Raw genomic sequence first — 26,460 nt, forward strand, 5'->3', positions numbered from 1 at the left:
TTAAGAACTGGCAATAAATGCTGGCCTTGCCTTGGTGGCCTTTCTCAAAGAATAGGAAAACTTTTGTTACAGCATTTATCTTTGCAGATTATAAGAATCCCAGTTACAGCTACTGTAAGTGTGAGTATCTTGCTGTACTCTGGAATGCTAGATTGAGCCCACTTCCTGTGGAATCTGGTAATGGACTAACCTGGGAAAATGCTAATTCCCCGTGTGCTTCAATGTCCACATTCCCAGAATGATTTTTTTAAAATAAGTGCACAAAAAGTGAAGGGTTCCGGAAAAATTGCAGTGCACAAAGTTCATCCTCAATGCACTGTGTCATGAATTGACCTGTACGATCGGTATGCAAGACAAGTTTTTCACTGTACCTCGGTACAACTGACAATAATAAACCAAATCCAATTCCAGCCAACTTTGGCGACTGATGTTGGTCGTCTCATAGATGCAAAACATGGGCAGCATTGTGGTGGAGCTGCTGGCCCTCAGTACCAGTGGTCTGGCTTCAGTCTGCCCTCAGGTGTTGTCTGTATGGAGCTTGCATGTTCTCGCTGTGACCACGTGCTCTGCTCTCCTCCCAAATCCGAAAGACGTGCGGGTCGGTGGGTTAATTGGCTGGTGTAAATTGCCCCTAGTGTGTGGGTGAGGGGTAGAATCTGGGAGGTGGATGAGAATTTGAGGGCAACTTTTCTTAAAAAAGAGATTAATGTAAATGGGTGGTTGATGATTGGAGCGGACACTGGGCTGGATATATCACAGTCTCTGACTTCTAGATTACATTTTGTATTAACTCGGTCCTATTTATTTAAATGTCAAAATTATACTGTGTAATATTAAGATAAGATTTCTTCATTAGTCACATGTACATCGAAACACACAGTGAAATGCACCTTTTTGCGTAGAGTGTTCTGGGGGCAGCCCGCAAGTGTCGCCACGCTTCCAGCGTCAACATAGCATGCCCACAAGTTCCTAACCCGTACGTCTTTGGAATGTGGGAGGAAACCGGAGCACCCGGAGGAAACCCACGCGGACACTGGGAGAACGTACAAACTCCTTACAAACAGCGCTGGAATTGAACCCGGGTCGCTGGCGCCGTAATAGCGTTACGCTAACTGCTACTCTACCGTGCCTGCCCTTACCACTGAAATGTCCCAAGACAATCTTGATGGATTCATTGTAAACCAATTTAAGGTTCACATGAAAGCACAATATTGCGGATGGTGAATGTCTGAAATCAAAGCAGGAAGCGTTTGAAAGGCCCAGCAATAAGGACCAACCTCCTGGGCAGAGAAACATTTTGGGTCAATGATCAGATCTGTTCTGTTGCAGGTTTGTCGCTCTGAAACATGAATTGCTTTTCTCTCTGGATGCTGTCTGTCCTGCTGAGCATCTCCAGTATTTGTTACAGGTTATTCATTAGCTTGGGAACAAAAAGGTGTAGGACCCAATGAGTATTTGCACTTCTGACGCAATCAGATTAACTATTGATCTGTGATTTTTACGTTTAGAAAGATGTTTAATGTTTTTATTGAATGTATTTGCTGAAGGAACGCTTCTTGTACTTAAAAGTCCGTATCCTCGACAAGTGGAAGAGCCCTCCATTTACGAATCTGTCCGGGTCCACACGGCCATGCAGACAGGACGCACTGAGAACGATCTCGTTTCCAAGGCTCCTTCAGTAAGTGCATCAGCGCCTCTTCCTGACTTGGTTGGAAACACAAGCTGAATTCTTTTCAGAGCTGTAATTTGCTTCTAAAACACATGGGATGGCAATGTCTAAATGAATAGTTAGAGCAAGAAAAAAAGCCTGCATTTCTGTGGCACCCTTAGCAACTTTTTTGTTCATTCTTGGGATGTAGATGTTGCTGGTTAGGCCAGCATTTAAGGTCCATGCCTGAATGTTCCAGATCCAGGCAACATGGACTACTGTCGCTGAAAGTGGTGCCACAGTAGATGGGGTGGTGAAGAAGGCATTTGGCTCGCTGACCTTCATCAGTCAGGGCATTGAGTCTAGAAGCTGGGATCTTACGTTGCAGTTGTACAAGACATTAGTGAGGCTGCTCCTGGAGTATTGTGCACACTTTTGGTCACCCTGCTATAGGAAAGATGCCATTAAGCTGGAAGGAGTGCAGAGGAGATTTATGAGGATGTTGCTGGGACTGAGTTATGGAGAGAGGTTGAGCAGGTTGGAACTTTATTCCTTAGAGCGTAGGAGACTGAAGGATGACCTTATAGAGGTGTATAAAATCATGAGGGGCATAGATAGGGTGAATGCACACAGTCTTTTCCCCAGGGTTGGGGAATCAAGATCTAGAGGATAGAGGATTAAGGTGAGAGGGGAGAGATTTAATAAGGACCTGAGGGGCAACTTTTTCACCCAGAGGGTGGTCAGTATATTGGAAGGAGCCACCAGATGAAATGGTTGAGGCAGGTATATTAACAACATTTTAAAGGTACTTGGATGGATAGGAAAGGTTTAATGGGAAGTGGGCTAAATGTGGGCAAATGGGACTAGCTTAGATGGGCATCTTGATTGGCGTGGACTGGTTGGGCTGAAGAGCCTGTTTCTGTGCTGTGTGAATGTTTCGGAGGGTAGTGAAGCCATCCACATTGTTGTGGGTCTGGAGCTGCCTATTGTCCAAGGGACAATACTGACTCACCTACAGGAGTTTTATGGTCCCCACCACTGCTAACTTTGCATTGTTGATTTATTTAGTCAGTTAACTGAGTTTAAGTTCCCCTGCAGTGAGGTGGGATTTGAACATGTCCCCAGATAGTTAGCTGGATCTTTTGGTATTGGTTTATTATTGTCACTTGTACCGAGGTACAGTGAAAAGCTTGTCTTACAAACTGATCGTACAGGTCAATTCATTACACAGTGCAGTTACATTGAGTTAATACAGAGTGCATTGATGTAGTACAGGTAAAAACAATAACAGTACAGAGTAAAGTGTCACAGCTACAGAGAAAGTGCAGTGCAATAAGGTGCGAAGTCACAACAAAAGGTAGATCGTGAGGTCATAGTCCATCTCATTGTATAAGGGAACCGTTCAATAGTCTTATCACAGTGGGGTAGAAGCTGTCCTTAAGCCTGGTGGTACGTGCCCTCAGGCTCCTGTATCTTCTACCCGATGGAAGAGGAGAGAAGAGAGAATGTCCCGGGTGGGTGGGGTCTTTGATTATGCTGGCTGCTTCACCAAGACGATGAGAGGTATAGACAGAGTCCAAGGAGGGGAGGTTGGTGTCTGTGACGCGCTGGGCTGTGTCCACAACTCTCTGCTGTTTCTTGCAGTCCTGGGCAGAGCAGTTGCTGTACCAAGCCGTGATGCATCCAGATAGGATGCTTTCTATGGTGCATCGGTAAAAGTTGGTGAGAGTCAAAGGGGACAAACCAAATTTCTTTAGCCTCCTGAGGAAGTAGAGGCGCTGGTGAGCTTTCTTGGCTGCCAAGTGCACATTGATTACAAGTGCGATAACATATCCACTGATGGGCTGGGGTATCTTTCCAGCTTCATAATGTGTCTAATGCTGAGCACTGTGAAGCTCTTTGGGATACCCCAAGCTTGTGAAAGGCACGCCAGAAATGTGTCAATGTCTTGCTGTGCGTAAAAGAAACAAAAAATAATTCTTTAGTGCTCAAAATGCTGACCGGAATAGGTGTCAACAGGTGGAAAATTCATTTCCCACAGCAGGACAACCAGTGAGATTCCTCCCAGAATCTAGTTCGGCCGTTTCACCCTGTTCTTTGTATTTGTCACAGAAGAGCTCTGTCGAATGTAGGGTCATAGAGCACTACAGCACGGATGCAGGCCCTTCGGCCCAACCAGTCCGTGCTGACCATGGTGTCCACCCAGCCAATCCCAATTTCCTGTGTTCGGCCCATATCCCTCCAAGCCCCGCCCCTCCGTGTACCTATCCAAGTGCTTCTTAAATGGTACTATTGTACCTGCCTCACCCACTTCCTCTGGCAGCTCGTTCCATACACTCACCACCCTCTGTGTGGAAAAAGTTGCCCCTCAGCTCCCTTTTAAATCTTTCCCGTCTCACCCTAAACCTATGCCCCCTAGTTGTGGACTCCCCTACCCTGGGGAAAAGACTGTTACCGTCCACCTTATCTATGCCTCTCATAATTTTGTAAACCTCTATGAGAATGGAACTGAGTTCAGTTAAGATTACTAGAGAGGAGGTGCTAGGAAAACTAAATGGGCTAAAGACTGATAAGTCTCCCGGACCGGATGAGGTGCATCCCCGGGTTCTGAAGGAGGTGGCTTTAGAGATAGTGGAGGCATTGGTGATAATCTTCCAGGAATCAACAGACTCCGGCATGGTTCCGGAGGACTGGAGGGTCACAGATGTAGTTCCGCTGTATAAGAAAGGCAGCATAAAGGAAATTACAGACCTATTAGTCTGACATCGGTGGTGGGAAAGTTATTGGAATCGATCCTCAAGGATGGGGTTATGGAATACCTAGAGGTGCAAGGCAAGGTAGGTCCTAGCCAACGTGGTTTTGTGAAGGGAAGATCCTGCCTGACCAACCTATTGGAGTTTTTTGAAGAAATCACAGGTAGGGTGGATAAGGGAGAGGTGGTAGATGTTGTGTATTTAGAATTCCAAAAGGCCTTCGACAAGGTGCCGCACAAGAGACTGATTAATAAGATGAGAGGTCATGGAATTACAGGTAGGATAACAGAATGGGTGGAGCATTGGCTGGTTGGCAGGAAGCAAAGGGTGGGAATAAAAGGATCCTGTTCTGGTTGGCTACCGGTTACTAGTGGTGTACCGCAGGGGTCGGTGTTGGGGCCGCTTCTTTTTACATTGTACATTAACAATTTGGATGATGGAGTAAATGGTTTTGTGGCTAAGTTTGCGGATGAGACCAAGATAGGTGGAGGAGTAGAGAGTATTGAGGAGACAGGAAGGTTGCAGAGAGACCTAGATAGTTTAGGAGAATGGGCAAGGAAATAGCAGATGAGATTCAATGTTGAGAAATGTGCAGTTGTGCACTTTGGAAACAGAAATAAACGGGCAGATTATTATGTAGAAGGAGAGAAAATTCAAAGTACAGAAGTACAAAGGAACTTGGGGGTACTCGTGCAGGATACCTTAAAGGTTAATCGCCAGGTCGGATCGGCAGTAAGGAAAGCAAATGCTATGTTGGCATTCATTTTGAGAGGTATAGTGTATAAAAGTAAGGAAGTGTTGATGAGGCTCTACGGGGCACTAGTGAGGCCTCATTTGGAATACTGTGCACAGTTTTGGGCCCCATATCTTAGGAAAGATGTGCTGATGTTGGAGGGTTCAGAGGAGATTTACGAGGATGATTCCCGGAATGAAAGGGCTTACGTATGATGAGCGTTTGTCGGCTCTTGGACTGTACTCACTGGAGTACAGAAGAATGAGAGGGGACCTCATAGAGACATTTAAAATGTTGAAAGGACTGGACAGAGTAGATGTGGCTAGGCTGTTTCCCTTGGTGGGTGAGTCCAGGACCAGAGGGCACAATCTTAGAATTAGAGGGTACTGGTTTAAAACAGAGATGAGGAGAAATTTCTTTAGCCAGAGGGTGGTGAATTTGTGGAACTCCTTGCCACGTACAGCAGTGGAGGCCAGATCATTGGAGGTGTTTAAGGAAGAGATAGACAGATATCTAAATAGTCAGGGTATCAAGGGATATGGGGATAAGGCCGGAAATTGGGGTTAGAATAGTGTGTTTTTTGTTCCCCCCCCCCCCCAATTTCTCATTTCTTTTTCTTTTTTCCCTTTTCCTTGGAGCAGACTCAATGGGCCGAATGGCCTATTTCTGCTCCTTTGTCTTGTGAGATCGCCCCTCATTCTCTGCAGAACGTGCTGCCTGTGCCGACCGTCATGCTTTATAGACTAACCCTATCTGCCTGCACGTGGTCTCTATCCCTCCATTCCCTGCCTGTTCAGGTGCCTGTCTAAACGTTGCCATCGTATCTGCTTCCTCCAGCTCTCCAGGTAGTGTGTTCCAGGCACCTACCGCTCTCTGTGTATAGAATAAAACCTTGCCTCCTAAATCTCCTTTAAATGTTCCCCTCTCACCTAGAATTTCGAAACAAGGTCTATTTCATCTGCCCGATGATGTGACCTCAATTCTTTTACTAAAAACAATGCAGAAGAAAGTCCCCTGACCCATTCGGTCGGTGCGAGACCCCAGGGCAGCAATCCCGTCAGTCCCACTCTCATGCTCCGATTTGCCAGTACTCCAACAGCTTATTCTCTGTCACACATGCTGATCAACTCTCCTCTGATCTTTTTTGTCAGTAACCTATACTCAGGGGTAACTTACAGCAGTTAAAATCACCAATAGCCTGTTCTGGTCCAACCACATAGATACCACAGCCAAGAAAGCTCACCGGTGCCTCTACTTCCTCAGGAGGCTAAAGAAATTTGGCATGTCCCCTTTGACACTCACCAACTTTTATCGATGCCCCATAGAAAGCATCCTATCTGGATGCATCGCAGCTTGGTATGGCAACTGCTCTGCCCAGGACCGCAAGAAACTGCAGAGGGTTATGGATACAGGTCAGCACGTTGCAGAAACCAGCCTTCCCTCCATGGACTCGTCTATATCTCTCACTGCCTTGAAGCAGCCAGCGTAATCAAAGACCCCATCCACCTAGGTCATTCTCTCTTCTCCCCTCTCCCGTCTGGCAGAAGATACAGGAGCCTGAGGGCACGTACTACCAGGCTCAAGGACAGCTTCTATCCCACGGTGATAAGACTATTGAACGGTTCCCTTAAACGATGAAATCGACTCTTGACCTCACAATCTACCTTGTTGTGACCTTGCACCTTATTGTCTACCTGCACTGCACTTGCTCTGTAGCTGTGACACTTTAGTCTGATTCTGTATTGTTTTACCATGTACTACCTCAATGCACTGTGTAATGAATTGACCTGTATGGACAGTATGCAAGACAAGTTTTTCTCTGGACCTTGGTACAAGTGACAATAATAAACCAATTCCAATACCAATATAACCCAGAGCAAAAAGCAAACTGCTGGAGGAACTCAAATCACTCACAGCCAAGAAACCTGCACATCTTCGGGATGTGGGAGGAAACCGAAGCGCCCGGGGGAAACCCACGCGGTCACGGAGAATGTGCAAACTCCACACAGTCAGCACCCGAGGTCAGGATCAAACATGGGCCATTGCAGCCAGGAGACGACAGCACCACCAGCTGTTCTATCAGGCTGCTCGTAGATGTTGGTGAGCCCGGCCACACACCCACTGAGAGAAGGCCAGGGCGGAGGTGGCTTTATTATGAGAAGCCTGGACAGTGTACCTGAGAAGTACATATCCCCCTTAGCAGAGAGGTCAGTAACTGAGGATCATAGTCTATCACCCCCTGCAACTCACAAGTTACAATTGCACAGTCTGACAATCCCTCTTGATTTTAAAATCCTCATCCTTGTTTTCGACTCCCATTATGGACTTGCCACTCCCTGCTGCAGCAACCTCCTCGGGAGACACAACTCTCCCAGATGGTACATTTCTTGTTCATCCCTGTTTTAGAATCACTCCTCCATCATCTGACGTTCCTTCTGCTGCCCGGACCCACACCACTGGAATTCCTTCCTTAAATCTCAACCGTTCTCTACCTCAGGATCTACCTCTTAAGCAAGAGTCGGGGGCCTGTTGTGTTATCTCGGTTGCTTGCTGTCAGATTTTGTCTGATGTGAATCACTGTGGGATGTTAAAGATGCAAGTGGTTGTTGAAAACAAAAAGTTAGCACTGTAGTGTAAGGTGGTGAATTTTAATGTGGATTTTCCATTGCAACTGCCTGAGAATACAAAACAAGTGGTTTAATGAAAATTAACTGAAAGGTAGAACAAAGGTGAATTCTTCCCAAAATCAGATTAGGGAATATAAAGGAGTGGGCACAATATATACTGAAATGAAGAGAAAAGGGTTTCTTTTTTGAAATTTAAATCTCACAAATCAAACATTTATTGAGCCTCGTAGCAGTGAAATGTTTCTTGGTTTACACAAGTACTGTGCAATAGCAGAGTGCAAGACTTTTGTCACCTTTGGGTTATTTATTGGTTTAGCTTGTTAACAATGGATGATTTATCTAATTAATCTGGTTCCTGCTTTAATCAGTTTGTATTGGAAAATAATCTGAGAAACCACTTTCCAATTTTCAGCTGGGGACCAAAGAAGGCTACCTTACGAAACAAGGAGGCAGAGTCAAGGTAAGACCCTCTGCTTGGTTGATGCACAGTTACAGGAAGGTGATCCATTTTGTGAAGGGTATTGAAGTGTTGGCAAGGTCATAGTTGCGCAGCACAGAACAGGCCCTTTGGCCCATCATGCCCATGCTACCTATCTGCATTAATCGCACTTACCTGCATTCAGTCTGTAGCCTTCTATGCCTCGGCAATTCATGTACAAGGTTCCAGAGAATGCTTACCGGGGTGAGGGACTTTAGTTGTGTGGTGACAATGGAGATGTTGGAATTGTTCTCCTTACAACTGAAAGGATTAAGAGGAGATCTAATTTAAGATTTCCATTGACTCTGATTACCAGATTTAGAGGGACATGGGCTAACCGCAGGCAAATGGGACTATTTTAACTGGGCATTTTGGTCGGTATGGATGTTGGGCCGAAGGGCCTGTTTCTGCTGTATTACTCTGACTCTGGAGAAAGTATTTTCACTGGTGAAAAGATAATTAATCATTGACTGAAATAACTGGTGGAACAAGAGGAAGTAATTTGGAACACACAGCTGAAATGATGGTCATGGGGTGGAAGCCTCGACCTAACCTGCGTCATCTCACAGGACAATTGGATCTGAACAGAGCTTGTTTGCAGAGTTGTTGGCGACGGCATTCCACAGCTCTTTCATAGAGTACCAGCATGAATGCTTGTTGTTTATTCGTTCATATTTCCTGATCTGGTGTTGGTATCAAGGTCTGTATTTCTTTCTTGAACTCTGTGGTTTGCGAGATCATTTCAAGAGTCGGCCACATTGGTAAAACTGGTATAAGCCAGGATGGTAGATTACCGTAGCGTTACTTTTGTTATAGTCATCGTTACTGAGACATTGTTGTTTTATTAAATTATTAACCTAATTAAAATTCCATGGTTGCCGTGGCTGGATTTGAACTTTAGTCTCTAGACTGCCAGTCCAAGCTCCAGTAATTTAATCCCTGCACTACCTTCCAACAGAAGGAGGCTGTACCCATCATGTAGCAACTCCTCGATGTGTGTGGTTGTGGAGCAATATTTCCCACTACGCCTGGCACCAAGCACACAATCCCTCACCTGTGAAGCACCTCCAGAAAACAATTCAGTAACAATATTCAAAAGAGAATACAGAAATTTAGTTTGGCACAACATTGTGGGCCGAAGGGCCTGTTCCTGTGCTCTACTGTTCTATGTTCTAGAACTGGATAAATACTAGGAGGGAATTCTGTGGGGTTTCTAGAACATGACACTATGTAGACAAGGGGTTGGTCAATAACAGCTCACTAACCTGCTTCCTTTCTGTATCATTTCACCCATTACTTTTTAAGATATTTCTTTATTAGTCACACGTACATCAAAACACAGTGAAATGCATCTTTTGTGTAGAGTGTTCTGGGGGGCAGCCCGCAAGTGTCGCCACACTTCTGGCGCCAACATAGCATGCCCACAATTTCCTAACCCGTACATCTTTGGAATGTGGGAGGAAACCGGAGCACCCGGAGGAAACCCACGCAGACACGGGGAGAACATACAAACTCCTTACAGACAGCGGCGGGAATTGAACCTGGGTCGCTGGCGCTGTAATAGCGTCGCGCTAACCGCCACACTACTGTGCTGCCCCAATTGGAACCTCTCTCATCCAGTGAAACTGCTTAAAAATTAAGCATTGCATTGTTCCAAGTGATTTACATTTTTAAAAAATAATACCCTGAATTAAATGGATTTTGAGGAACTATGCTCGTTATATTTTTATTGAGTATTTAACCACAGTCTGCATTCCAATGAGTTGAGTGAAGTTAACTATTTCAAGCTCCTTAAAAGGAAGTTAAATAATGGAAAGAAGTGTATTTTTAGAAAATTATGTCCAAGGTTAAGGCTGTTGGGAGCAGGATGGGGATCCTTGCAACAGCTGAAGTTTGTGGAACGTACTGGACAATGTTCATAGCAAAGTGAAAAAGAACTAGAGGTGCAGATTTAAGGCGATTGATAAGAGGAGCTGAGATGATGCAATATGTGCTTGAGATCTGTTTGCAAACTTAGGGGTGGCCATTAAAAGGGGGTTGCAGAGGATTTAAAAGGAGAAAAAATGATGATAATGGGCAAAGATCAGGGGAATGTGTCTAACAGGCTTCCTGTGAAAGAGGCAGCTTGAGAGGCAGGATTGGCCACTCACTATGTTGATTGCAGTTCTGATGCACCTGGAAATCAAACACCATGTTTGATCCAGAACACTTCTATTTGCCTGTGGATACAGCCATTTCTGTCCATACTAGCCTTACAGAAGTTTCTCTCCACCTCTGTACACTGCAGGTATAGCTGTAAATGTACCGTACTCCTTAAGCGTGGCAATTATGAATAATCCCGAAACCCCTCCTTGGTAAAACAAAAGGAGGAAAATGCTGGAAATATTCAGCAGGTCAGGCAGCAATTAAGTTGTTGGCCTTTCATCAGACAGTACATTGGCCTGAAGCAGTGACTGGTTTTTCTCTTTCCATAGACACTGTGTGGACTGCTGAATATTTCTAGCATTCTTTGTTCTAATTTTAGATTTCCAGCCTCTGTAGTATTTTGCTTTTGCACCTCTATTTACTAATCTGAAGAAATGAGCTAATCAGTTAAATTAATTAAATAAATCAGGAAAGAAGCTGGTATCAGTAATGATCAAAATGACCATATACCCCATTGCTATTGGTTTATTATTGTCACTTGTACCGAGGTACAGTGAAAAGCTTGTCTTGCATACCGATCATACAGGTCAATTCATTACACAGTGCAGTTACATTGAGTCAGTACAGAGTGCATAGTACTGGTTCACTTTAGGGAAGTTGCTCCTAATCAGGACCTCATGCCCAAAGTAATGATTGATTTGTAACTGAAATGGTCTGGCAAGCTAATCAATTATATTGAACTGCATAAACTGCAGTGGTTTGAGAAGATACCATGTCATCACCTTCTCAAAAGAAACACATCCCCATTATTGATGCTCGGTTTCTGTGAATGAATACTCTGTACCACAGAGGATTGCTGAGTCTTCCCCAGGTAGATTAACCAGATCCTTACAGGCGGCTGTTGTCTGAATGAGTGAATGGCTGGGAAGTCACAAGTCGGGCAGGCTGGCCAATCACTAACAGCCATTTCAAAATCGTAATTGAAAAGCAAAATATCGCAAATGTTAAAAATCTTAAAAACTCAGAAAATGCTGGAAATACTCAAAGGTCAGGCAGCATCTGTGGAGGCAAAGAGAAATTGTTTCAGATCAATGACATTGGAAGGCAAAAAGGTCCACACCATCTGAAGAGAAATCACAGATTATTTAAACAATCTGCTGGAAGAACTCAGCGGGTCGAGCAGCATCTGTAGGAGGAAAGGAATTGTCGATCTTTCAGGTCCTGATGCAGGGTTTCGACTCCAAACGTCAACACTTCCTTTCCTCCGAATCCTGATGCAGGGTCTTGAAACGTTGACAATTCCTTTCCTCCCAGATACTGTTCGACCCGCTGAGTTCCTCCAGCAGATTGCGTGTTGCTCCAGATTCCTGCATCTGCAGTCTCTCGTGTCTCCAGAGATTATTTAAATTGGGATAAAAGTTCATGGTCCTGAAACATTAATTCTGCCTCCCTCCCCACAGATGCTGCCTGACCTGCTGAATATTTACAGCATTTTTTTTTATTCTGTACCTCTGCATTTCCGTTAACGTTGCTCAGTCACCATGAAGCTTGGTGTATTTTTATTTTTTATGAACAATTGGTTAATTGTCTTAAATTTCCTTCTCTTTTCAGACCTGGAAAACCAGGTGGTTTATTTTACATAGGAACGAACTGAAGTATTTCAAGGACAAAATGGTAAGTATTGTAAACAAATTGCATCTGAGCAGCTTTATAAGAAATCTGCTGGCTGAGTTCTAGGCTGTATCCCTGTCTCATGTTGGCACAGCCTCCCATTGCCTCTCTTCCAATGAGAGTGACCGCCTTCTAGTGCTTTCCCCAAGTGGCCCTTCTTGAAGTATGAATCTGGCTGCGATTGTTGAATCTGCCCATGTGGTGCTGCAGGCTGGACCATCCTTAACGCAGCTGTCGTTGACCAGATGTGCCGGAGCCCGTGAGAAACAACCTCCGACTTTGTTCCATTCACATGTATAATTCTGGTCACCACACTACAGGAGGTATGGAGAGGGTGCAGAAGAGATTCACCAGGACACAGCCTGGAATGGAGGGGTACGGTTACAGGGAGAGATTGGACAGGCTGGGTTTGTTCTCACTGGGACATAGTAGGCTCAGAGGTGAACTTAGAAAGGTTTATAAAACTATGAAGGGCATAGATAGAAGAGAGGGTCAGTCTTTTTCCCAGGGGAGAGGTCTAGAACTAGAGGGTAAAGGTTTATGGTGAGAGGGGAGAAACTTAAAGGAGATTTGAGAGGCAAGATTTGGCACAGAGGTAGTGAAAATCTGGAACAAGCTGCCAGTGGTGGAGGCAGATACAGTTACAATGTTTGGACGGGAAGGACACAGGCCTAATGCAGGTGAATGGGATCGGTGTAGATGGACATTGTGGTCTCTGTGGACTTGGTGGGACAAAAGGGCCCATTTCTGTATGAATCTAAAGCAGAGAGTGGGATGGCCGTTGTTTTTCCTTGTGCTTGTAATCTCTGGTGAAGCTTAGCGAAGAGCAGAAAGGAGCAATAGGTTGTGCGGGCAGTGGCCCTCTTCTGTAGGAAGACAAAAGGTTGACCTGTTGAATTTGAAAAGAGCTAAAGAGGGTGTTTCCAGGTGGGGAAATCAAAATTAGGTACAAGGTAAGATTTCTTTACTAGTCACATGTACACCGAAACACACAGCGAAATGCATCTTTTGCGTAGAGTGTTCTGTGGGCAGCCCACAAGTGTCGCCACGCTTCCGTCGCCAACAGAGCATGCCCACAACTTCCTAACCTGTACGTCTTTGGAATGTGGGAGGAAACCAGAGCACCCGGAGGAAACCCACGCAAACACAATCTCCTTAGACAGCGGCTGGAATTGAACCTGGGTTGCTGGCGCTGTGATAGTGTTACGCTAACTGCTACACTACCGTGCCTACTAAGTAATTAATGCAATAGGGAATTCGGAAGAAATTTCTTTACCCTTACTGGTTTTGTTGAGGTGAATGGTGGTTGATGTATGGAAGAGGAAGTTTGTGGTTGTGGGGGGGGTGGGGGGGGGGTGGGCGGGAGACACTGCGGACTGGCGAGATGACAGGAGCCTTGGTGGAGGACAAATCAGGTGTCAGAACAGCCTACTTCTCTGCCAGTTTTATAAAGGAATGTTAAATTGACACTTCCCCACACTCCCTCCCCAGGTGTCTCAATATAAGAATTAATTTAGGCAAACGTACCACATCGTGCTGTCACAGGGAACATAACATTTGTTTATAGTTTCATGAAGTATATTTCCAATATATACAATTATATTAGAAAGGATGCAAAAGTTTAATGGGTGACTTGTGGGTGCAGTATTCTGTTCACATAAGTAAGTCACTGTTGGCAAGAGATATGAAAGGTACATTTTATCCAACAATAAGCACTTAAACCACTAGTCTCCACTGTATCCAAGTGTGATGTCAAATTGGTCAACCAAGATGCAGGTAAATAAAGAAAAACATTCATACCACACCTTTCACAACCTAAAACCATCACAAGGTACTTTACAGCCAACTTTAATTGTAGTCACAGTTGTAACAAGGGAAGTGCAGCAGCCAGTTTGTATGCAGCACACACGAACAATGGCTAGTTACTATTCCTGGTTGGGGGTTACAGTTGGTTTAACCCCTAACCAACTTAAAACTGTTAGCTGTTGAAAAGCAAAACTCAGAGCTCTTCAAAATATTAAAGTAGGATCTTGCATTTACTGTATATCTCATCTGAACAATGGCATCACTAATATCAGAGGCTCTGACAATACTGACTAAATTCTAAATTTTACATCTCACTTTCTCCAGCAGTTAAGTATAATGATCTATTTGGAAGCCAGGAGTATCCTGTTTTTATCCAGGTTTGATTCTCAGAATTTAGAACCATTTGAATAACTCTCTTCATTGGCTGCAATTCAGTTACACAATTGTTTAATTAGTCAAAATGATATTCAGTGCAATGTTTTAAATTGTAAAACAGACATCCCAATACTGCCCCTCACAGAGAGACAGACCATATCATCTATAATTGTTAAGAATCTTGTATGCATTCTGTCTCGGTAATAATTAAGTGAAATGTTTTCTTAACAGTCTACAGAACCAATCAAGACGCTGGATCTAACTGAATGCACTGGGGTACAATTTGACTACTCACAGGAGAGGATTAACTGTTTCTGGTAAGAAATGAGACAAAATTCACCCTCTCAAACCTCCAACAGCTTGACTTTTAAGTAATGATGGCTTGGTAGGGAAGTAATTCTCTTTCATATTTCCTTATGGTCTTGGCCGGATGTAAAAGCCAGTGAAATGAAATGTGTGTCTAATCCACCCAAGCTGTTTGTGTACAATGCCTTGAAGGCTACTAAATGCCACTAGCAGCTGTGCCCATTTAGTGTCCAGTGATGGATAGCTAAGAAACTCAAGTTAATTTTAAATAGTTTGACAGCACCTGCTTTTTCTGTACTGAAGTCTTTTGGAATTGAACCCAAAAGTACACTTGTTTTTTGTAAGCCATCGTGTTCAGATTGCAACAGTCACAATTTTGCTTAAAATTTTCAAATATATCTTTCAGCTCTAGGGACGTGGGTTCTATACTAACCTTGGGTGCATGTTCTCCCTGGGCTGCTCTGTTGATGTGCTGGTAGGTTAATTGGCTACTGCAAATTACTCCTTTGTAGGTTAGTGGTCATAGCATCTAAGGGTAGTTGGTGGGCAATTAAGAGAGAATAAATTGGATGGAGTGGGACTGATGTGTTGGGGGCTAGCACTGAGCCAAGTGGCTGCCTTCTCTGTCATAACGCGTAAATCTTCTCTTGACAGTTTAGTATTTCCTGAAAGAACATATTATATGTGTACAAAGACGGGGATTGAAGCTGATGAATGGATCAAGTTAATACGATGGAAACTGGTAAGTACCTACTTTAAAAAGAACAGCTAGAGTCTGGAATGGGGAAACAGTTCACTGTTTTGGAAATCATAGGAACGTCACCTACTTCTCAAAGTGGAATTACCGTGGCAGGAGATTGCATGATTCCCTCTATATGCTACCTGCAAAGAGAGCACCTTTCCCATCTCCTGCCACAGCACAATCTGTGCAGGAACCAGAAACTATCCATTGCTGTAAACCATTCCCCCAAACCCACTGTGAAAGGGTGTGGAGCTGAGTAAATTTTTTGGGATATCCAGGATAACTGGATCTTGAATAGATGGCCCTATGGTTATGTTTTCTACCCATGAGAACTGCTTTCCATCATGTTCTAATATCCAAATTGATATAAGATGGTCAGTTAGAAACACAAATAGGGGTAGAACATCTGGCTCTTTGAGCCTGTTGTCATTCAGCAAGGTCATGTCAAGAGTCTCCACAACTCTCTGGGTAAAGAGTTCCAAAGATTTGTCACCTCGGAGTGAAGGAATTTCTCACTGCACTCCTAACTGGCCTATCCCTTATTGAGACCACACTCCTTCTCCAACCCCTACTAGTCTCCTCAACTAGGAGCAATATCCTCTGATACAGTCAAGCCCTGGTAATTTTTGTAAGTTTCAATGAGAGATCTTCCTCTAATTGTCCTGAGACAGCATGGAGTGAATCATTGTGACAATGAATTAACGTGCCTGCCAACTCCCTCTCGCATACCCGGGCTTTTGTGTTCAAAATAGAGACACGAGACTACAGATGCTAGAGGAACTCAGTGAGTCAAGCAGCATCCATGGAGGCAAATGGACAGTCAATGTTTCAGGTCCTGATGAAGGGTCTCGACCCGAAACATCAGCTGTTCATTTCCCTCCATAGATGCTGCCTGACCTGCTGAGTCCCTGCATCGTTTGTGTGTTGCTCTGTTATGTTACATTCAAAATTGTTTTTTTTTAAATACTTAAAGCTGAAGGATTGATCTGACCCTTGGCCTGGTTTTTCATGAGTTAATCAACCTACCTCCCTTCATGACAGGTATCTTTACCCAGTCTAATCAGTCCAGCATTGAGTTCTGTCAGCTGAGGGAACAGGAACATGAGGGTAGAGGAGGGCAAGTGAGTTAGCTTGCCCTGACCCCACTGCTAAAGAAAACTTCTCTCTCAGCTCTGCTTTTTGTCTGTTGCTGTGTAGAGTTAGTCAGCAAGACCACCACAACTAATGTGCTTCTCTTTCTGCTTCTAGTCTCAAATGAAGAAGGCTGCAAAAACTTAAACCAGCAAGAATTTCCTCCAGAACAGAGGTGGCTTTTGATGAACTTCAATTAACAGGAAAATCTGTTAATCTTGCTATAGTTTTACTTTCACAAAGTTATACCAAGATTCTTTGCCCATTAAAAACATTGGGGCCCTTTGCTAGAGGAATAGAATTCAACGGCAGGTGTTAAACTTGGAACCCACATTTATGCATGTTTCCGTATTACAAAAGGATGCAATAATATTTGAAAAAATATACAACCTGGAGTGTGTACCACCAGCAGGTGACTGCGAAAATGGAAATTGCTACAGATGTGTGCATTAATGGTGAAGCAGTATATTTGCATGGAGAAACCTTTGTGTGGCGCACAAACAAAATTTGTTCCTGTAAAATTATTGTAGATATTATTGGTTAACCAGGAGAAAGATCGAAGCAGTATGTTACCCATCTATAACTGTCTTTTCCAGTCACACATCTACATATGCAAGACTCAGCTTGATAAATGTTTCTTAATTTAAATTATTTAATCTCATCAGCTCACATTTGCTGGTTTTGCATAATGTTAAGAATGTGTTTAAAGGAAAAAGAATTTTTGTTTTAAAAATTAACATTTATAAAGGTTGAAACTCTGTGGTCTGGCCTTCTGTGCTTGGGTATGTTTTGAATCTGGCAGCTTAGTTTACAGAGCAGCCATCAGGATGGCTGTGTTAGCAATTTGGATTAGCAAAGTTTGAGGTATGGAATAAAAATTTACTCTTATGGAATTTATGAAAAAATAATATACACAGAGTTAAACTAATTTATCAAGGATGCAGGCTGCTGGCTCAAAGCAGGAGGCCACTTAAGTGATTTGCTTTGGAAACAGACAAGGCAATCTCTTTTATTGATGTTTGTAGGCTGCTGGTTTATAGAGGAGGCTGTGCAGAATGAACTGGCAAGGCTATGGGTTAGACATAGCGGATTCTTGGTGCACTTTCTGTGGCCCAGACAATAAACTGGACTTTGACCAACCAGAGAGTTTCGACCTGTGTTTCCATTGTGCTCATTGGAACTAAGTCATTGAATAACTATCAGCTGAAAATAAAATACCATTTTCTGAATTATTGTTGGTGCAGGTTTTGATTAGTTGCAAGCAGCTTTTGACATGGCCTGACCCCAAGCTCTTTTTAACATGGTTGGGCACTGTAAATAAGTCCATTAATCTAGTTTGAGTTATTGCCAAACTCTGCCCTTAGAGCAAAACTGCAATAATATAGCATCCTTGGAATTTGTGGTGCCAGACTAGCAGATATTCTAGACTAGACTATTGGATGTCACTATTAATACCAAACACTTTTTTTAAAACATGTTATACAGTAGTAATAGTTTTCCAGTGACTTTAAAGGTAGTGAAATATACAAGTGCTCTGGGCCATGGCTCCAGTGAAACCTTGACCCCCCAGCCACACAATCAGCTCCCAGTCTGGATCTGGCCACTCACTCTGCCTGCAGTTTGTACCTAAGATTAATTCCAGACTAATAAGCAAGCTGCTGAACCATCAGCATTGCTGAATAATTGGCGTTTCATTGCATTGACAGAGTACCTACCCATGTTAAAAATGTCTTTGTGGTTTAAGTGACTTTAAAGGCAGAAACCAGAGAGCAGTGCAGAACATTTGCTGTTGAATCAAGGCAATATACAAGCTTAAAACTGAACTTAAGATTCAGAATGTTGTCAATAATTACTGAGAAAGAGTGACAAGGGCAAATTGACTATCTATTGACAGTAAGAATGAAAGAAACAATTAAATTTGAATATAAATACTTTTGCCATCAGGTTAATTTTGAATCACATCTAATAAAGATAATAAGAGTCATAGAGCAGATACTGGCCCACGGTGCCCACTCAGCTAGTCCCAATTTCTTGCATTTGGCCCATGTCCCTCCAAGCCCCGCCCCTCCATGTACCTATTCCAAGTGCTTCTTAAATGATCCTGTTGTACCTGCCTCACCCACTTCCTCTGGCAGCTCGTTCCATATACTCACCACCCTCTGTGTGAAAAAGTTGCCCCCTCAGCTCCCTTTTAAATCTTTCCCCTCTCACCCTAAACCTATGCCCCCTAGTTTGGGACTCCCCTACCCTGGGGAAAAGACTGTTACCGTCCACCTTATCTGTGCCTCTCATTATTTTGAACACTTTAATAAGGTCGCCCCTCATTCTCCTACGTTCCAAGCAATAAAGACCCAGCCTGTCCAACCTCTCCCTATAACTTAGGCCCTCGAGTCCTGGCAACATCCTCGTAAATCTTCTCTGCCCTCTTTCCAGTTTAACCAGGTCTTTTCTATAACAGGGTGACCAAAACTGTACACAGTACTCTGAGTGCAGCCTCACCAATACCTTATACAACTGCAGCATAATGTCCCAACTCCTATACTCAATGCCCTGACTGATGAAGGCCAGCGTGCTGAACGCCTCTTTTTTAACCACCCTATCTACCTGTGACACTGCTTTCAACAAACTATGCACTTGTACACCTACGTCCCTCTGTTCCATTACACTCCCTAGTGTAGTTTGACTTTCCAAAATGCATCACATTTACAGCAGCTACTGCAGTTTCCAAAGCATTGAAAAAACAACTGATTCTTTCAACGATTCTGTAAAGGTCAGCCTTAATTTTTTTTTTGTGAGTTGTGATACAGGACAAGAGATAGTGAAAAAGATTCTGAAGACAAGTCGATATGAACCTTATTCATCACACTCGGGTCCCAGATCAGTTCTGGCTATAGTTTCCCTTCCAGTATGCAAATTAAAAACATCTTTAACCTTTTTCAAATCACCATTTTAGAACAAATCAGTTATGCCACAAACTTTAAACAGTTAGACCATCTGGAAAATCTTAGCTTGATAAAGCTTCACTAAACATTAAAACCTTAGAAACGTGATTGTTAGAGATGATCCCAGCTGAATGAAACCCCATTCCACTAAATGAAGCATGATGCAGTTTTAACAACAGAGTAGATGATTTTACAAGCTCAGAAGGGCCCTGAAGTAATAGCTAATGACGTACTATAAGACTGGGTGCTGTTATAGTAGGAAATTGCATATAACTTTGTTGAAAACATAAATGAACGTTAAAAACTGATGCTGTAAATCTGAAATAAAAACTGAAAATGTGGGAAACACTCAGCAGGTCAGGCAGCAGATCTGGGAACAGAAACAGTTAATGCTTCAGGTCCAGGACCATTCATCAGGCCTTGGCTTAATATTAGAATCAAAAAAACAGAACCTCCTACAGACTGGCCCAGTCTTTTCCCCTCAAGCCACTGCCCCTCCTTCCCCCAAACATCCTGAGGCAGAAGAAAGAAATCTCAACAGTAAAGATGTATCTTTAAGACGAGATTAACTAGCAAGATTTAAAAATAACTCAGCCTAGAGACATTACAACTGTACTGGCTTAAATTTCATGACAGACAGCTTATTTCAAAGTACGATACATATTAACAGAAACAAGCTGGACAGATTTGATCACTTCTGTTTAATTCCAAATTGTACTGGACTCTGATCTCTTACAGTCTATGATTCTGGATTTAGTAATGAGATCTCAGAACCAGAAAAGGTACATGGGTGAAATTATATCAACAGCTTTAAACAGTTGAGATCTTCACCTAGTACATTAAAATCAAGCAAAATAAATGCAATTTACACAGCATAGTAATTTAAATCAGCCTTGGTTCTCTCTTCCCTACCCTATGCCTCCAAAAAATAAGCCAATGCATCATGACAATCAGAGACTGGAAGCAATGTTAACTTTTACAAATTATACTTTTATAAACAAATTGATTGGAATCATCTTAAGAAAATCAGGACTCTCTGAACAGTGGCAGAATTGTTGAGCAAAGGAATAGCCGATGGAAGAAATACTGTCAGATGTTGGAGGAAAGCCATGCACAATCCACGTCTCAATTTTAGCAGCATTAAACTCGACAAGTTACCTTTTAGGATCACTATCACAATGTACAAATTCTGTGAGGTGTTTGCTGCCTAATGACTTGCCAATAAGTTCACAATGTTCAAGGCAGTGGGTGTACTTTCTGGAGTCTGTAATTCATGAAACTTCCACAGCTTGGCGCAGCTCTTCAAACAACGGTGCCAGTTCCTTTTCCAAACTGACAATTAATCCTTCAAGACAGATAACAACAAGTTAATAGTGACTACTCATTTTATTATCACACATCAGCACCCTGGATAAGCCATTTGTCCCCGCGCCACCCCCCCCAAACCCACATTACAGCCTTTTATCCATCCCCACTCTTTACCACATTTATTTACCTTTGAAGCTAGCCCATATCATCTTCAAATATCTTAAAAACTTTTTAAAGATGAACATAAAGGATAAACATCCTAAAGGTCCTCATTACCACCATTCTGACTGCACTCTAACCAGGGTCAAGGGGTTGAACATCCACCAGTTTCTCAGTGGCTATGCAGGGAGATTGAATGCTGAACCTACACCAGGTTAGCTACATCTAACTTCAACTGTTTCAGTGGAGACAAAAAGCATACAAAGCGAAAAAAAGTGATACCCTTTCAAACACAGAATGCATTTCAATTAGCAAGCGGATGACAAAAGTTATAAAAAAGTGAATAAATTAATAATCAGACATAAGGTGCCAATGGCTGACTGTTAAACAACTGCAAATGGAACAGAATTGGCCAAGCGCTCCTCAGGATACCCTTGGCAGGGCATGAATTTGGAGATCATGCAAGAAAAATACTGTATTGGAAATTATAAACTATAGAAGCAATAAATAAGCTTAAAAAGGACTAAATAAACGTGTCTGGCATTTGTCTTGCTCCACAGCTGTATTAAAATACATTTCCACAGGGTGAAAAGGCAAATCTGTAACCCAGATGACAAACAGGGCAAGAACAATACTAATGAAACTGGTTATAAAATTAGTCCCAACCAGTTTGCTCACTTTCCCCCCCTCCCAGACATTCCTATCTATGTCATATAGTCTCCAAAAGGATTCAAAATACTTATTTGCAAAGAATATAAATGTTTTGCTAGAGATATTTGTTATCACAGGTCTAGTTCTATTGTGTTTTGCTCTTCATTTAATCCAGTAAAACCCATTGCTCTATGAAAGAGTCTGGATGAATCATTACATAAAGCATCAATGCCCTCAATATCCTGTTTCCTTAACCGCCATCACAGCCTCCAGTCTCTATCAGTGTTATAATCGGATGACCAACCTTGCATGTTTATCTCAAGAAACAACAACTCACAAATAAAGTGCAAAGCAGGGCATAAAAGGGGAAGTTCAACTCAACCGATTTAAACATCTATTTTAACCTTTGTTTTTCTTCATGTACACAAATTTTATTGAGAAAAAAATCATTCATGTGGAATTTTAGGATGAAAATTTAAATCAGTTATGCCAATCTACTGCTCATCATAACTATCATTCACTTCTATGGCTTATAGGTGCTCTGTGATTGTAACACCCTTCACAGTTGCATCTGTCATATATACATAAAAAAAAATCAGCCATAAATCTCAGCAATCCACTGTACCTTTGCAGAAATAAAAGCATGTAGGCCACATCTTAACACTTTTACCCAAGGCAGGATTTTGTTTTGATCCCAGTAAAATGTCTTGCCGGTGTGCAGGACAGGTAGTTATGCCTATAGCAGATGCAAGAGACTGTAGATGCTGGAATCCGAAGCAAAAATCAAACTGCTGGAGGAACTCAGCAGGTCAGGCAGCGTCTGTGTAGGGCAATGGACAGGTGGCGTTTCAGTTCGAGACCCTTCATATGGACTAGATGAAGGGTCTCGACCCAAAACTTTGACTATTTCCCTCCACAGATGCTGCCTGACCTGCTGAGTTCCTCCAGCAGTTTGTATTCAAGTCTATGGTAGAATTTGCTTTCTCAATAAATCCAGCAGGTTGCATACATGGTCCATTAATCTACCAACTGATAAAACATACTGTGGAGTAGCAATTTGTGGTTAGGAAACTAAAACAACACCTGCACTAAGTAGAAATTGAATATCCTTTGGACTGATGTAGCAAGATGTACAACTAACATTCTAAGTGTCATCATGACACAATGAACAAAACTGTTGAAACATACCACTGTAATTATGTACCTGTATTAGCATTGCTGTTGGCTATGAAGCTAACAACCAAAGGTAACCGATTAAACTGTACAACCTGGAAAGCAAAAGAAAATATTTTGAGAATCAAAATAAAAAACTTTTGCAGGTGAAAACTCAAAAGTTCTTAAAGCTTCTGAACAGTGAAGAGGATCCAAGTGATCACCTCCCCTCCTGTCGACTTGGTGAAATCAGGTGGTCAAGACACAGGATAACTAGGCTTGAGGAAATGGTTGAACACTAATATTGGAACAACTGATGATGAGATAAGTAGGTCAAAACAGAAGGTGTGCATGTTTTTCCTCAGGTTTATGTGACCAGCTTTCCCGAAGAGGACGTCAAATAGAGAGCAGCACAGAACTGCATCAAGGAATACAGCAGCACAATTCAGCACCTCAATTCAATGAAACAGAAAGGCCATTCAGGCCCTTGAGGCTTTTTGACCGTTCAATGAGATCATGGCTTAAATACGTCTCCATTCCATTCCCCCTCTATGCTTTGTAACCTTTTATGCTTTTATCAACAAAACCTATATTGATCCCAGGTTTAAAAGCCGCATTTAATGGGAGGAAATTCTAACTTCTGCCATCTTGTGTGTGAAGAAATATTTCCACGATCTCTCCTGAATCGCCCAGCTGGTTTTAAGGTCATGTTCCCTTGTCTTGGCCGTTTCCACTCCAGCCGATAGGGGGGACATTCTACAGGTCTGTTTGATAATTGATTAAAAGGCGTGATGAATACTGTTTGCTTGTGCTTCACATCTTCGAGCGCTCCCATGAAGCAGTGGTAGGATTCACACTGGTTAACAATTTGAGAGGCTGAAGCAGGAACAGATGCTCTGTGAACAGAGGCAACTTTATTCTAGCCAGTTGGGGTGGCTAGTTTCCTGCAATGAGACGGTTTATATGAACACAGAACATGGAACGGTACAGCACAGAACGGGCCCTTCGGCCCACAATGTTGTGCTGACCTATATAAACCTACTCTATGATCAATCTAACCCTTCCCTCCTACACAGCCCATAACTCTCCATTTTTCTTACTTCCATGTGGCTATCTAAGAGCCTTTTAATTGTCCCTAATGTATCTGCACCCACCACTGTGTAAAAAAACTTCCCCCTTATATCTTCCTCCAATCACCTTAAAATTAAGCCCCCTTGTGTTAGCCATTTTCGCCCTGGGAAAAAGTCTCTGACTGTCCACTCAATCTATGCCTCTTATCATCTTGTACACCTCTATCAAGTCACCTCTCATCCTCCTTCTCTCCAAAGGGAAAAGCCCTAGCTCACTCAACCTATCCTCATAAGACATGCTCTCCAATCCAGGCAGCATCCTGGTAAATCTCTTCGGTACCCTCTCTAAAGCTTCCACATCCTTCCTATAATGAGGCGACCAGAACTGAACATAATACTCTGTGTGGTCTAACTAGAGTTTTATAGGGCTGCAACATTACCTCATGGTTCTTGAACTCAATCCCCCGACTAATGAAGGCCAGCACACTATACACCTTCTTAACCACCCTATCAACTTGCACAGCAACTTTGAGGGATCTATGGACTTGGACCCCAAGATCCCTCTGTTCCTCCACACTGCTAAGAATTCTGCCATTAACCTTGTACTCCACCTTCAAGTTCTATCTTCCAAAGTGTATCACTTCACACTATTCCAGATTGAACGCCATCTGTCACTTCTCCGCCAACTCTACACCCTGTCTATATCCTGTTGTAACCTACGACAACCTTCTACACTATCCGCAACACTTCCAACCTTTGTGTCATCTGCAAATTTACTAACCCACCCTTCCACTTCCTCATGCAAGTCATTTATAAAAATTACAAACAGCAGGGTTCCCAGAACAGATCCCAGCAGAACACCACTGGTCACCGACCTCCAGAATATGCTCCATCTACCACCACCCTCTGCCTTCTGTGGGTAAGATGATTCTGAATCCACGCAGCCAAATCTCCATGGATCCCATGCCTCATAACTTTTTGGATGAGCCTACCGTGGGGAACCTTGTCAAACACCTTGCTAAGGTCCATATACACCATATCCACCACTCTACCTTCATCAATTTGATTTGTCACCTACTCAAAAAACTCGATTAGGCTCATGAGGCATGACTGGCCCCTCAGAAAGGCATGTTGACTATTCCGAATATGGTCCATAAAAGTTACCCACACCCACCTTATGTTCAAATTCCATTGGATGAGAACACAGAACTCAAAATCAGATATCTAGTTTTCTCTAATAAATGTTATCAATTAGCAGCTTAGGGAAGGTACATTTTATGCAAGTGTATTGAAAAGCTACATCTGCCTTATCATTTTAGCAGTTGAAATAAAAAGCTAAAAAATATTCATAAGTATCAGTACTATGACCCACCATCAGAACCATACATCACAAGAGGCAAGCATTTGGTTCGCTGTGCTTGTGTTGGCTCTCCCAAAGAACTCTCCGATTAGTCCCAGTAACCCTGCTCTTTCCCTAAGGCCCTGTAGATTATTCCACTTCAAATGTTTATCCAAATCCCTTTTGAAAGTTATTGTTGTATTAAATGTTCTGACATTTCAGGCAGTTCATTTCACTACATAAAAAAATCTCCCCACTTCTCTTTTGCCAATTACTTCAAAGCCATACCCCCATTGCCTAGTGACCATTCTATAAATGAACAGTTTCCCCTCATTCTATCATAAACATTTAAATGGATATAATAATTTTTAATGTTATCTCTCATTCGGTGAACAATCCCATCTTCTCCACCCTCACTGCACAAATCCTAATCCTTGATCCATTCTAATAAACCAGTGTATGCATTTTAAGATACCTTTAACACGCTGTTGGTAACTGTAAGCTGCATTGTATTCCTAGCTGTAAAGTGTACAGTATCTTTAGATTTTAGTAAACAATTTCCTTCTCTTTCAGAATGGCAGTGGAGTATCAGGAGCTTATTTTGAGAATGGATCCACTGTAGATCTGCCATAACTTAAGCAAAGTGCATCAGCCATAGAAATAAGAAAAACTTCTACATTATACAGTACATTTAAGAATGTTCTCCTGTACATTTATTGGACCTAATTTAATATAGAAATGAATATACCTGCTTCTCCTAGAGAAAAAATAAAACTTTATTAAATGTGTAACCTCTTTGCAGAGGGAGGAGCAGGTGGATGGTGCAAGATACAAAATTAGAAAGCAACACAACCTGCACATCCCCAACCACCCTGACCTAGAATATGTATTACTTTTCCAGCTACTAATACATACTAAATAATATTATTTTTTGAACCTATGCCATAAATTTCTATCATTCAGCATTTCAAGTATTACTAGAGAAACAAAGGACTGCAGATGCCAGAATCTAGATAAAAAACACAATGATGCTGGAGGAACTCAGCAGGCCAGGCAGCATCCATGGAGAAAAGCAGGCGGTCAATGTTTCAGGTCAGGACCCTTCTTCAGGACCGAAGATAGGAAAAGGGGAAGGCCAATATATAGGGGGGAAAAGCAGAGCAGTGATAGGTGGACAAAAGAGGGGAGGCGGGGTGGGCACAGGGTGGTGATAGGGAGATGCAGGTAAGCGACAGTGATAGGCAGGTGTGGGAGAGGAGGGGAGAGCAGATCCACGAGGAGATGGGTCAAAGGTGAAGAGGGAAAAAGGGAGGGGGACAAGTAGAAAGAGAGAGAGGCTAGGAAAGGCAAGAAGAGGCATGGTTGGGGGTGTTTGTGGGGATTACTTAAAGTGGGAGAATTCAATGTTCATGCCATTAGGCTGC

At 42.7% G+C, this 26,460-nt stretch overlaps 2 protein-coding genes across 2 annotated transcripts in view; one reads left to right on the plus strand and one right to left on the minus strand.

The window, feature by feature from the left end:
• Nucleotides 1–17,644, plus strand: part of dapp1 (dual adaptor of phosphotyrosine and 3-phosphoinositides) — a 63,775-nt gene extending 46,131 nt beyond the window's left edge. The window contains exons 4-9 of the mRNA XM_052010287.1: nt 1,548–1,678; nt 8,174–8,221; nt 11,996–12,058; nt 14,468–14,553; nt 15,197–15,284; nt 16,533–17,644. Of these exons, the coding sequence (XP_051866247.1) occupies nt 1,548–1,678; nt 8,174–8,221; nt 11,996–12,058; nt 14,468–14,553; nt 15,197–15,284; nt 16,533–16,562 (446 nt within the window). The 3' untranslated portion in view covers nt 16,563–17,644. The remainder of the gene's footprint in view (nt 1–1,547; nt 1,679–8,173; nt 8,222–11,995; nt 12,059–14,467; nt 14,554–15,196; nt 15,285–16,532) is intronic.
• A 138-nt stretch (nt 17,645–17,782) lies between these two features.
• Nucleotides 17,783–26,460, minus strand: part of lamtor3 (late endosomal/lysosomal adaptor, MAPK and MTOR activator 3) — a 29,294-nt gene continuing 20,616 nt past the window's right edge. Inside the window, exons 6-7 of the mRNA XM_052010289.1 lie at nt 22,680–22,743; nt 17,783–20,702 (exon numbers count right to left, since the gene is read on the minus strand). Of these exons, the coding sequence (XP_051866249.1) occupies nt 20,629–20,702; nt 22,680–22,743 (138 nt within the window). The 3' untranslated portion in view covers nt 17,783–20,628. The remainder of the gene's footprint in view (nt 20,703–22,679; nt 22,744–26,460) is intronic.

The sequence above is a fragment of the Pristis pectinata genome, chromosome 2 (genome assembly GCF_009764475.1).
Source record: "Pristis pectinata isolate sPriPec2 chromosome 2, sPriPec2.1.pri, whole genome shotgun sequence".
NCBI classification, from domain to species: domain Eukaryota; kingdom Metazoa; phylum Chordata; class Chondrichthyes; order Rhinopristiformes; family Pristidae; genus Pristis; species Pristis pectinata.